This window comes from Nannobrachium achirus, assembly GCF_963921795.1.
Source record: "Nannobrachium achirus genome assembly, chromosome: 19".
In the NCBI taxonomy this organism is placed as follows: domain Eukaryota; kingdom Metazoa; phylum Chordata; class Actinopteri; order Myctophiformes; family Myctophidae; genus Nannobrachium; species Nannobrachium achirus.
The window spans coordinates 12,172,675-12,186,676 of record NC_137826.1 but is presented as its reverse complement, the minus strand read 5'-3'; the positions used below and the strand labels follow the sequence as shown (position 1 = coordinate 12,186,676).

Below are 14,002 nucleotides of genomic sequence, written 5' to 3'. Positions count from 1 at the left end.
TGCAAGGACGTCATCATGTGTCATTTTTACTTTACTGACATTAGTAGGAAATCAGAGGAATGTCCTCTTACTGTTATTTGCTCCCAATGTGTACTTTAATCAATAAACTGGTGACGATAACATTTCAGCTCGTCTTTATGGGATGGCCTCCATCTATTTAACTCATTCTGTGCCGATCCCGAACTAGTTCGGCTTTATTTCAATCCAATACAATTTTTTTATTATTAATTCACTTACCCCGAGCTGCTTGTAGAGTCGTGGGTGGTCCTGGCTCGCTAGCCGCTAGCCAGCTAGCCATTCTACTCTGTCCGACGATATATTCCATTAAAAATGGTTTAAAATACATTTTTGAGCTCCCCAATGTTCACCCGATGTTCGGCGCCGCTTCCGATGAGTACACGAGTGTGCCGATCCCGAAGTAGTCCGGCTTTTTTTAATTAAATGAATAAAATGATAAGAGGCCTTCTGAAGCCTGGCCTGATTTTTCTAGCTACTAGCCGAAAGCTAGCAACCTCCCGGCCGGCCGTCATTTGCGAACGCAATCGCCAATCTCCGCCTAATCCAATGAAAGACCACATCTTTGAAGGCTTATATCTCTGGATTGTGTCTTTAGGGAAGCGGAGCGAGGTTTATTTACGGCGAAATCGCCCAAAAATGATCTTTTAGATGACATAATGGGAATAGCCATTCTGTTAGCATTATCATCCGGGACATTTCCATGACGTGCATGAACGTGCACACGTGAGGTCCTGGAAGGTGAGGTCCTGGAAGCTAAAGCGCTCGCCTATGAGAGATGCGCTGGCATTCTATGGCCCCTAGAGGGCGCTGGCACTCAATGAGTTAAGTTAATCGACCTAATGGATGTAGTCTATTTATTAAAATAAATTATATATCATTTAATGAAATAATAAGATTCTTTTTTGGGGGTGAAAAGTTAAAACGAGGAAAAATTAAGTGAAAATACATCCACGACGGGGGCGCCCGGTGGCCTACTGGTCTAAGCGCATACCATATAGGCATTGATGCCTGGCGGCGTCGCCGGTTCGATTCCCGATCCGGACGACCTTTGCCGCATGTCTCTCCCCATCTCTCCCCCATTTCCTGTCAGTCTACTGTACTATCCAATAAAGGCATAAAAAAAAAATCCCCAAAACAAAAAAAAAAGAAAATACATCCACGAGCTAGAAGGTTCACTGTTTGTGGTGGTTAATCGATTTGTTGGTGTATAAATTGTTCAAGAAAAACACGTTTGTTTCAAGGTTTTAAAGAAAACGATACCGTGCAATTGTTTCTACATTAATTTTTTATCATTTTAAAGTAATGTTTAAAAACAAAAATGTTTTGCCAGTTCTTTGGGGCCCCACTTGCAATATCCACCAGTGTGCCCCGAATCACTGGCCTAGAATAATTTCATGGCTGCTTATAATGTATGCTATTTTCCCAGAATGTTCTTGGGATGTAAGGGTCGATGTAGTGACATATTAAATTATTAACATATTAACGAGACAGACATTAATTAATTAAACAGAGGCAGCTCCATCAGCCTGCTGCTTAACCCTTTTAGGCCTAGGATTGACTGCTTTAACTATTGAAAAATAGCAGATATACAAGCTCACAGCGCGGCACCGAGTGCCGCGCTGCGAGCTTGTAGATCTGCTATTTTTGAAAAATCCTGTTTTTTTTTTTGCAAGTCTTTGAATATATCTACTTAAAAGCAAACATTTGTAACTAAATATTTACTTCTTGGTGGTCCCTGGAACAACATATTTTGAGATGGGGGGGTCCGCGGCCAAATACCTGTAATTTTGGGGGTCCTTGACATGAAAAGGTTTGAGAACAGCATGATTTAGAGGAAGGATTTAGAAGTCGGGTCAAAGATATTCAAAGACTTGCACTCATTTTCACGATTTTTCAAAAATAGCAGATCTACAAGCTCGCTATTTTTCTAAAGTTAAAGCATTTGAGAGTTAAAATCATTACTGCACTGCCAACACACAGAGCCACTTAAAGATCAGTGCTAGAAGAATGTTTTACTTAAGTATCAAAACCACAATGTAGAAATACTGTACTCACATTACTTGAGTACTGTACAAAAGTATTGGTATCAAATAACAAAAGTAAAAGAAATGCTAAGCATTCTTTTCTAACGAAATTTGTCAAAATCCCAGATCTTCGAGCCTGCTTTGCGACGCATTATGAGCTTGTAGATCTGTTATTTTAGATACCATTTTAGGATGAATTGGTTGTTAATGTTTTGTAGTCCAAATCTACAAAGTAATTTGTAATTAAACTTTTTCAAATAATTGTAGTGGGAATAAAAACGTGTAGTGGAGTAAAGTCCTAAAAAATGGAAATACTAAGTCAAGTTTAAAGGAGTCGTTCACCCCCAAAATGACTTTTATTCCTATTGATTACTCACGCCTTGGAGACTTGAGTTCAATCATATTTTTAGTTTTTTGTCGCATTCCTAAGACAATAATTTGATTACAATAAATGTACCCCCATTGATTCCCATCCAGGGTTACACCCCGCCACTCCGACATGTCTCCTTTCCGACATGTCTCCATTCCAACACAAACCCTATCTCTAACCCTTACCCTAAACTTAACCCCTATGGAAGTGTCGCCACTCCGACAATAAGAAGTCAATTTCGGAGTGGCGACATGTTGGAATGGAGCGCGACACCCCCCCATCCAGAATCAATGGGGGTAAATTTACTATAATCATATTTTTGTTTTAGGATTAGGAATGCGACAAATACAAAAAGATATTATTGAACTCAAGAACTCCATGGCTAGATAAAAGTCATTTTGGGGGTGAACTACTCCTTTAAAGTACCTCAAAATTGTAACTCAAGCACAGTACTTGAGTAAACCTTACTTATTTACTCTCCATTGCTGATAGAGATTAAATCGACCCACAGATGACCCTTTCCTCCTTGGAAAATAGCGGCAGCGTTTTCCCACATAGACGTGTGGCTTCCCACCCCTGATCCTGTGTATAGCTTCCAGGGACGTGCTGGCCATTGGGAAAAGCGGGACAACTCCCGAACGGCCGGTTCATTCCCGGCTTGTCCAGGCCGGCCATTAGGAAAAAAATTAAAATAAAATGTCGGCCTTCGTTCCATTTTCGGGGCTGGGCGGCCAACAAAGTAAATCGTCACTGTCGGACAGAAACCTTGTATCTCCAAGTTTCAAATGTATAAATGTTTTCGCAAAGCAAAGCCCTGCTTCATCATACAAGGCCTTTGCACAAAAGTAGTGAAAACAGCAGATCTACAAGCACACAACGCCTCGCACCGCGAGGCGCTGTGTGCTTGTAGATCGGCTGTTTTCACTAGTTTAAACATTTTTAAAATGATAAATACAAAACAAAGGTTTTTGGACATACAAGGTTTCAACCCGACAACGACGAAATATAACTCGTACAATAATTGGCCCAGTGGCTTGTCACTTGTCATGATCTGAAATGGCAAATCTTTGAGTAGCAGCAGCGCTATAGAGAGATCTCTCTCTATAGCGCGCAATGAGGGCCTCTCCAACTCTTTTTCCCGGGCTGAATCAGGGGCCCAGCACGTCCCTGATAGCTTCTGTGATTGCATAGACCTCTGGGACACCGGTGTGCGATTGAGAAGGGAATTCTAATGCAGAGGAAGACTCTTGGCTGTCATCGCATCTTAACCCAGCCAACCTCAACCACTGGTGGGCCGTGACGTGAGAATAATTATCGTTGCCGTAGTGCAGAAACCTCTCCATTGTTTCGTTTTTTCGTAAAATGAACGCTTTAAATATTTAGGCCTAGAATTATTGAATGCTTTAACCAGTGAAAAATAGCAGATATACAAGCTCACAGCGCGGCACAGAGTGCCGCGCTGCGAGCTTGTAGATCTGCTATTTTTGAAAGAGTCGTGAAAATGTGTGCAAATCTTTGACTTGTATGTATTTTTAAAGCGAACGTTTGTAACTCAAATTTTGCTTCTTGGGGTCCCTGGAACTAAATATTTTGTGATGGGGGTCCGTGGCCAAATACATGTCATTTTGGGGGTCCTTGACATGAAAAGGTTTGAGAACCACTGACATAGTAGTCTCTCAAGAACAGACTATAACTGAGCTCCAGTTAAGTGAAAAGGACCTTTTCTTTGACGATGGCTGGCCAGATTGCTGACACAGAAACATAGTTTTTTTTCCCAAAAAATCTTAGAAGGATTCAAAAGACACTTATACGATTTTTCAAAAATAGCAGATCTACAAGCTCGCAGCGTGGCACTCTGTGCCGCGCTGTGAGCTTGTATATCTGCTATTTTTTTAATAGTTAAAGCATCCACTAATCCTGGGCCTAAATTTAATTTATCATCCTACTACAGTGTCTGAGCTTGTAGATCTGCTACTTTGGCTGCTTTTGAATTTGAATCCTGAAAAGTAACAACAGTTTTGGACAATATTGTAATTGGCAAAACACTACGATTGTAATGACAATATGACATTCAAACCAAAGATTATGTAGAAACAATTTCATGGAATGAAAATTAAATTAAATAGGAGCCTGTAACCAATTAGACCGGAGCTAGTCTCGCGAGGCCAGACTGTTGCCTCCGCGATTTGGGCAAATGCTCCCGGCATACAGTCTGGCAAACGGAAATAGAAGCGATGAGTGCGAGATAAAGCGGATGTGACGCAACCGCTCCCTTGGTGCAGTAGCAATAACATGTCCTACTGGAAGCATTATGTCTCCTTTCAATATTTCTGGGGGCGTTATTTCGTCTTTCTCTGGTGTTATTGGTGTTACCTCCATTATGTTTTCAAACGTAACAAGAATAGGCCGCTCGAATGACTTTGAGCTATTGTGTTTCTGTTATGTTTCCAGTGGGACTACAGTTCAGTGCAGCAGCGACTACTTCCGATACTCGCCGTTCGGGAGCTGCCGTTCCAGACTCTATATAGCATTCGGAGATTGTGGAATAGTTGTCTGGCTATTGCCTGACTGCTAGCGTCCGACATCTCAACAGGTGATGTGCGGACTGAAGTGTCAGGCTAGTCTGGCTATGCGAGACTACACCGGAGCTGGAACACAATCGATTGATCATTAAAATAATACTGAAGGATTTTGATTTTTTTTAAGCAGGCCCTGCTCCACACAAGGTTGAGAACCACTGTCTTAACTACTGTCTACTGTGTCCACTGTTATTATTTAGTTTTTATTATTTTTTTCACAGAGGTAATACACTACACGTTAACCTAGACATTGGCTGTCCCAACGTCGAGCCAGCTTGAAATAATACCAAAAAGAATATACATGTTACATTCAATACAGAATAAAACAACTAAAAACAATAGAATAAGAAAAGAAAAAGGAGAAGAGAAACAAACAAAGGACAAAAAAGAAAAAAAACAACAACCCATAATTGTCATTACAGAATTGATTAAATGAAATAACAGCCAAAACAAAAACTGAAAAACCAGAAATACCCCAGACGTTCTGACCTAGCCTGGCGGGCCAGCCTCTTTCACACACTTTGTTTTGTGCGGTCTGGTTTTTACCAGGCTAGGCTAGTTCTGACCCTCTGAACTCGTTCGGAAAGCCCGCCTGAATCGGATCTTTTCCGACATCGGAAGCCGGAAGGAGCAGTATTGTTTTTATAAAAATAAAAACATTTTGGGGTGAACTACTTGCTGTGTAAGGTGCGTGCCATTTAATTGTTTTGGAAGATAGCTGATGTACAAACTCACAACACACCACAACGCATAGTGAGCTTGTAGATCTGCTAGTTTCACTATTTTTTTACATTTCTTTTTTTGTTTCTTTTAATCTTTGCTTTTATTTGGGGAAAAAGAGAAAAGAAAAATGACAGTTAAGATAAAAAAGAAAAGAAAACAACAACAGGATACAGTAATTACTCGCTCCATATAGCGTCGTTGTCGGGTGGAAACCTCGTATCTCCAAGTTTCAAATGTGTACGTTCTTTCGCAAAGTAAATCCCTGCTTCATCATACAAGGGAAGGCTGTCGCACAAAAGTAGTGAAAACAGCAGATCTACAAGCACACAACGCCTCGCACCCGCGAGGCGTTGTGTGCTTGTAGATCGGCTGTTTTCACTCGTTTAAATCATTTTTAAAATGGAAAATGCAAATCGAACGGTTTTTGGACGTACAATGTTTTCACCCGACCACGACGATAGACTGGTCTGTGACCCAAAATGGGTCTTACAGAGGGTCTTTCCAGACAGGTAGTGATTGAAAAGCCTAGTAAATTCACATCACAATGACAGGCGAACGGGGCAGGTATGGAGGAAGCATGCAAGCTCTCCTGCTGACGTTCGTGCCCGTCTCGAGAAAACGCTCCCGCACATTGACCAGAGTTAAAATGAGTTGAGCTTTTTTTCTCCCCTGCGTGACAGGTTAAAACCGTGCGTCTATTCACATGGAGGAGAACTGTGCCACCTCACGGATCCCAACGAGGAGTCGAGGACGTATGCCTGCCAATGTTTGGACTAGCTGAGAGGCTCATTAACAGATGTGTTGCATGAAGCAGTAATTGTACTGCATTAACAGCATCACAGGCCAGTCTGAAAAAAAGCACTTTGTTTTTTGGGGAAACGGAGGCGTAGATCAGTGGTTCTCAAAGTGGGGTTCAGGGTGTCCTCAGCAGAAGTATCTAATAAATAATAAGCTCACTCATTTTAAGCACTTCATCCATTTACATGTTGGATATTCGAAAAATAGCAGATCTACAAGCTTGTACATCTGCTATTTTTAGAATATGTCTGAAAAACATCTCAAATGTTTCGAAAATGTAGAATCATTCCGACTTAACAGAATTAACACAAATTCTCTCTTTTCAGATAGGGGGGGGGGGTCCCGCACGGCCTTGGATTAACAGACCTCCTCCTCAACCGCACACACAGGCAATGAGTGCTCTCTCTGCTCTCCACAGTTGCCTGAGAACAGAGCCTCCGGCCGGCCCGGCCCTGGCTGTGTGCTGAATGATACCGGGAGGGAGGGGGAGAGAGAGATATCTGCCCCCCCCCCTGCCCCCATGGAGAACAGCTGGCTCAAATCACTCAGTGCTCTAAAGAGCAGCTCAGGGCCTCGTAAGGCAAGCCCACTCCCTGCAGTGTGTGCAAACATCACCCCGGCTTCAGAGAGCCTGGGTCCATCAGATGAGGGACTTGACCAGCGCCACCGTGTGGTCGACGCCACACGCCACATCCACCACGTGACCCGGCACTGTCACCTGGAAGAAGCAAAGGGGGGGGGGGGGGGGGGGGGGGGGGGGGGGGGGGGGTTTGTGTATGCTCAGGTTTGCACATCATATCTACATATTTTAACTTTTTGTGTTTTTTACTATAGCGGCACACAAAAGCATCAAAAGTAGCAGATCTATAGGCCTGTCACAATTATTACATAATCGTCTATAAATCGCAATTTTGTCATAATTGACAAATGTAGAAAATGTTCATATATATTTTCAAATATTTTCAAAAATAGTGTAAATAGCCGATCTACAGATCGGCTATTTCCACTATCAATGTTCTTTATTTTTTTTATTCGAATCCTGAAACAGTTTTTCGATGTTTGAGGTTTCCACCCGACAGAAATGATTATTATTTATTCATTTGTTGCTACTCATTCATGTTCATAAATGTCCTCTTACCCTCCATGGGAAGTACTGGTCCTCTTTCTTCCCGATGCCCAGGCAGCCTCGCACGTTCTTGCCCCACACAAACAACTCTCCTCGATCTGGAGAGTGACAAGGGTCAAATATCATCTCTGACCACTTATCGGCGGCCATTTTGCTATTACATCCCCACTATACAGTATTATATTATTTACCTACACCCCCAAAAAGAATCGAAATATAAAACAAAATAATACAGGTGACGGCATGACAATTGATCAATGCGTTCGGAAATGCGTGCTCAGTGTAGTGAGTGCAGTGGGCGTGACGTTGTAGAGTGCATTCAGTGTGGCTTATTTACGAACGACCAGTTAAGAGGCAGCTGTGTGCTTTTCAGACCGAACTCTATAGGAAAACGTTCTGAAAAGCAGCAGTTGCTAATGTAACGTTGCTATTGAAAGGTAATTTAATTCATAACATTGGCTTACCAGCTGTTAGTTTACACGTTGATGCGTGTGTAACAATAAAGCCCAAAGGACCAATCAATCAGCAAATGGTGCATTTTGTTATCATTTCTTACGCCATTGTTCACAGCTGAGAAGCGCGAGACACCGCCATGAAAATCGACCAATCAAAACACTGCGTTGACGCACCACACTGTCAAACCCCATCTTCTGAGTAGAGTCGTTCAGTGCGTGCACTCGGCACACCCAGTGCGCGAAAAATGTCCGTCGACTACCTTTTTTCACTGACAAACTAAATAAAAACTAAGCTATGACGACTAAAACGATATAGGTTGACAATTTTGTCAACAAATTAAAAAAACTATACCAAAATGTTAGAGAGGGACAAGTGGAGAAGAGATCCAGTAGAACTTTTATGCTTGGTTACACTCGGGTATTGCACTCTGAGAACAGCAGATCTACAAGCTCACAAAGCATCGCACAGCAACGTGTTGTGAACTTGTAGATTGGTTATTTTGAGCATGCAGCATGCAACCAAGTATAAAATCAGCCATTAAAGGGATATTTCACTTTCAAAAAAACTTTTGGTCATTTTATCGTCTAATCAGGCTTTTATGAACACCCTGAACAGTTTTTAATTAGCTTGATTGAATATTTAGATATTTGATGTAAATGTTACCAGGCCCTCCAGGCCCAGGGCCTCTCCCCACACACACCCATTTTAACTTCAAACTTCATTAAAAACACCCATTATTTTTTTTCTGGTGACGCATACTACCCTCCTAATATGTGAGCAGGCTGCGTTTTTTCCATAACTTTTTTCATTTATTTTTAATAATTATGTTTTTGTATTTCATTTTTTCCATTTTCCCAAATAATTATTAAAAATAAATGAAAAAATGTTATCGAAAAACTAAATCAACTTATGACTAAAACTTAATCAACAGTGCATCATGTGTACCTGTGACTGCAGCAAAGTGACTGAGGCCACAGCGGATGCTCCTGACGGACACCGACGGGTTGAACTCAGACTGGCCAAACAGCGTCTGGGGGATCATCTCAGGGGTGGAGGATTCACACAGCTTTGGTCCTTTACCCAGAATGCCATAGCCCCACACAAACACCTCTCCTTTGTCTGGAAAAAACACAACAAAATGGCACTTTCAAGACCTCGTTGTCGGGTGGAAACCTCGTATCTCCAAGTTTCAAATTGGTAGGTTCTTTCGCAAAGTAAAGCCCTTCATCGTAGAAGGCCGTCACACAAAAGTAGTGAAAACAGCAGATCTACAAGCACACAACGCCTCGCGGTGCGAGGCGTTGTGTGCTTGCTGATCGGCTGTTTTCACTAGTCTAAATAATTTTTTTTAAATGGAAAATGCAAAACGAACGGTTTTGGACATACAAGGTTTTCACCCGACAACGACGAAGAACAACATTCCCCCCACATTTTGCAATGCCAAAAGGAGACAAAAAAGATGCATGGGCTCATTATATTAATCATTAATTTTGGCATTTGTAAATTGTCGATTCTGTCCAGAAATTGAGAATAGAACCAATTACTGTCAACAGAGTCTAGTCTAGAGTTGATTACATTGTAAGTCAAAGTTCATAGTCTTGGGACTTCTGTTTTAGTGTGGATAGTCACTCTAAAAACAGTTTGTTTTAATGAGGATAATAAATCAGTTTATATCATGTGAATAATCACTCTAATAACAGTTTGTTTTAATGTGGATAATTACTAACAGTTTGTTTAAATTGTTTTAATATTGTTTGATAATCATTCTAAAAATGGGTTTGTTAAAACTGTTTAAAGCAGTGTTTCTCAACCACTGTGCCTGGGGACCTTTGGTGTGCCCCTGAGAAGGGTCAAGTGTGTCCCTTGAAACTGCTTGAAAGCCAGTATTGTATTTATCATTTTAAAAATGATTTAAACTCGTGAAAACAGCCGATCTACAAGCACACAACGCCTCGCACCGCGAGGCGTTGTGTGCTTGTAGATCTGCTGTTGTGCGACAGCCCTACTGTTGTGCGACAGCCTTGATGAAGCAGGGCAAACTTGGAGATACAAGATTTCTTCCCGACAGTGACGATATTTACACCCCCGTATTATGTTGGTGTGCCCATGGATTCTTGGGACATGAAAAGTGTGCCCATGCAGAAAAAAGGTTGAGAAACACTGGTTTAAACTTGCATAAACGTGTTTGTTTCAGTGTGGATAATGATCTACTTTGACTCAACTGACCATTGAGAATGGCCACCTGTGTCCCCCCGCAGGCTGCCTGGACCACTTTGCCAAGGCCTTTCAGAGGAATCTGTCGAGGAGAGTTCATCTGACGGGAAAGAAGCAGACCAGAGCTCAAGAAACATCATCATGTCAAAATGCATATCATGGTATGACAGAAAACTCACAAGCCCTCATACCTGCGTAGCCTCAGTGACCGAGGCCAGCTGGCGGTATTCAGAGTTGCCCCAGCCGTAGAGCTGTCCATCTCTGGACACAGCCAGGCTACAGTCTGCGTAGGTGTTGATCTGCTGCACCTCCACCCCGGACAGCTCCCCTCCTACCTGGACCGGCCTGGAGCAGATGTTGTAATGTCCCAGACCTGGCAGGACAGGAGGGCATTATAATGAATGATTATTTGAAAAGGGGAAAACGGCAGACCTACAAGCTGTGAGCTTGCAGGTCTGCTATTTGTCTGCTGTATTATTTTTTGACATAAATCTTGTCTTCTAATCCATATCAACTTGGCATGAAAAGGTTTGAGAACCACTGCGTTAAAGGACGCCTCTATTCTAGACTCAGCCAGGGATGGAAGCTTTGGTTTGGATGAAGAACTGACCTGTCTGTCCATCAGCTCCCCATCCACACGCATACACCTTCCCAGTCTCAGTGAGGAAGAGGCTGTGGTCTTGACCACACGCCACCTGGAACAGACAGACACCACTTACTTACTATACACTGTGAGACGTGGCACAAAGCAGGGCAGAAAATACAGAAGACATAGTGTATGAGGTTTCCAACAGCCAGCGACGATACAGTATATAAAACCTGAATTACACTTTGTCATACGCGTACAATGCATTGTGACGCGCTGTGAGCTTGTAGCTCAGGCTCTATGCACAGCAGCCATTTTGGAGAGAAGTTGGATGGTCTTCTCACTTCCTTCAAAGATGTTACCAATGATACTAATGAAGGCTCTGTTCCATTTCATGTTGCACAGTGGTTCTCAAACCTTTCACGCCTGCATTTGGTTCCATATTTGAACACTCTCAAGAGTAGCACCTTCTAAGGGGTTATTTGAAACCCCCGAAACCACACTTTGAGACCCACTGGTGTAGCAGAGTGTTTCTAGTGAGCCAACATGCACAATATTACAGCACCCTGACTCTGTTTGACCAGAATGGAACAGAGCCTTCATTAGTATTATTGGTAACACCTCTGAAGGAAGTGAGAAGACCATCCAACTTCTCTCTAAAATGGCTGCTGTGCATATAGCCTCGGTCTCATTACTCCACATCTAAGGGACATACATACCTGGATGAGCCTCTCATCGAAGCCTCGGACCTTGTGAATCACATGACTCCCACTGGGGAGAGCAAGAACGTAAACCACATCGTTAAGCACAGAAAGAGAGCAGTCTTTTCAGAGGGTTACCTACAGTACAGTATGTGTCTTTACTCTTTTGCCCTTTTTCTAATCGTCATTACACTTTAACTGAAACAATGTTATATGCAAACATTCCATGAATAAATGTAATCTTACAACATATCTATTAAGCAACGTGGTACAAGGAAAGCAAGCTAACAGATTAGAATTCTCCACTGTTTAGTTGATGGAACTGGAACGCATTCTAGAAGGAAATATGCATTTGGACAATGACTAAAGCTCCTCCTATTGAATTCCCACTGTGACTGTTTTAAAGAGCTGCAACTACAGACTCAGCGCGCACACACACACACACGCGCGCACGCGGTCAAGTATACTGTGCATGCGTGCATTGAGATATACCTGTATACTTCGTCTTCAACTATCCGTCTCCCGCACTGTCCATAAGCATTGTTTCCCATGCTGAAAGCTTAATGTGAGAGACAAAATAGAAAAAAGGACGTTGGATCATTGATCTAAAGTTAACAGAGCCTACCCAGTAATATGTGTTGAATCCCCCCCAACGCCAATCTGAGAAGCCATCAGCTGGCTGTAGCTGAAACTGAGGATTAATAACTCTTTAAAACTGGGAAATCATGCGTTGGCTATTTAAAACCAGCAGATGTAACAAGCTTACAGCGTGTCACTGTGTGCTGCGCTGCAAGCTTGTACGTCTGTAATTTTGTTTTACATTTTCGAAAAACCTGGAAAGTGTGAGAACTACTGACTTGGAAGGCATTCGTAGAATGGGCCTCAGGTCTTAATGGGATAAGGTCTACAAAAAGGGTAAGCATGCATCATCTCACCTCCCTCCAGGTCGGTGAGCACCAGAGAGTGAGCGCGGCCACAGGCCACCTGCAGCACCCGGGTCTCCTGGGGCCTGCGGAGCGGCAGGGCCACCGGCGAAGGCTCCAGCACATAGTCATAGCTCTTCTCTGCTCAGAGAGACCCAGGACATGACAAGAACACAAGAGGAACACAAGTTGAGTTTTTGAAGGAGCATCAAACGCAGATGATTTCATTTTCAAAGGCCAGTTAACCCATTAAGTATAGTATAGTATTTTACACTTTAGCTATTGAAAAAGTGTAAAATACTATACTATACCGAGTGCCGCGCTGTGAGCTTTAGATGTGCTATTTTTGGAAAAATGGGTCCCTGATACATTATGATATTTTGAGACGGGGGTCGGGGGCCAAATACATATAATTCTATTTCTAGGGGTCCTTGACATGAAAAGGTTTGAGAACCACTGATGTAGAAACATGCCTTATTGAAAAACCTTAGAAGGATTTAGAAGACATTTTATAGAATCAGGTCAAAGCTATTCAAAGACTTGCACAAATGTTCACAATTCTTCAAAAATGGCAGATCTACAAGCATGATCTTGTAGATCTGCTATTATTTTAATAGTTAAAGTACAAAATAACGGTTAAAGTAATAATGCGTAATGTGTTCCAAGTCTTGATAGGTTAAGACTAGGGCATTAATGAAAAAGTCGACAAGTCGACTGAGTCAACTTCATTACACAAGTCGACTCCCACCAGAGAAAGTCGAAAGTCGAGGTTGGAAAAAAAAAAAACCTTCTATTGTGAAAATAGCAGATCTACATACTCACAACCGTGAGCATGTAGATCGGCTATTTTCACAATTTCTGCCTCCATATATTTGACAATTTGGACAATGATTAATTTGTCATTCATTTTAGAGGTATTAAAAGGTCCTTAAATTGGCACTTTAGAAATGTGAAGATACCCTCTCTATACACTTAAACTTTATGTTGGTTTGTTTACAGTTGAGTGAGAAAACAATGTTTCACATGAACTTAATCGTCTGGTGACCCCCCAAAATAATTGGGGGGTCGTGTGTGATGTGATGACGTCATCAAACGAGAAAGCCGACTTCAACTCAACTTTTTACTAAGTCGAGTCGACTTGCAAAAATCACAAGTAGTTAATGCCCTAGTTAAGACACACGGCTGAGGCTGGTATAATAATAAAATCTCTCTCACGGCGATCATGTTGGGTCCGTTGGAAGCCCAGCTGAGAGTCCTTGTTGAGGCCCATGCCCCACACCTTGGTCACGTCTCTGGTGGACGAGGCCATGAGAGTGAAGCCATAGCCACACGCTGCCGATGAGATCTATGGAGAGAACACCAGGCGCATTTCATCTCATCTCATTTCATTTCATTAACAACACAGGTGGCTGTAGTCGAAAACAAGCTAAATGTCAACGCAACGTGCAGATTAAACCGGTACACAAATCGCTACACTAATTAAT

General features: G+C 42.3%; 1 protein-coding gene across 1 annotated transcript in view; it reads right to left on the bottom strand.

The window, feature by feature from the left end:
* Positions 1-6,877: 6,877 nt before the first annotated feature.
* Positions 6,878-14,002, bottom strand: part of rcc1l (RCC1 like) — a 10,424-nt gene continuing 3,299 nt past the window's right edge. The window contains exons 3-12 of the mRNA XM_080748848.1: positions 13,734-13,863; positions 12,531-12,659; positions 12,088-12,154; positions 11,614-11,665; positions 10,919-11,003; positions 10,500-10,681; positions 10,321-10,408; positions 9,040-9,213; positions 7,651-7,736; positions 6,878-7,230 (exon numbers count right to left, since the gene is read on the bottom strand). Coding sequence (XP_080604974.1) covers positions 7,153-7,230; positions 7,651-7,736; positions 9,040-9,213; positions 10,321-10,408; positions 10,500-10,681; positions 10,919-11,003; positions 11,614-11,665; positions 12,088-12,154; positions 12,531-12,659; positions 13,734-13,863 — 1,071 coding nt within the window. The 3' untranslated portion in view covers positions 6,878-7,152. The remainder of the gene's footprint in view (positions 7,231-7,650; positions 7,737-9,039; positions 9,214-10,320; positions 10,409-10,499; positions 10,682-10,918; positions 11,004-11,613; positions 11,666-12,087; positions 12,155-12,530; positions 12,660-13,733; positions 13,864-14,002) is intronic.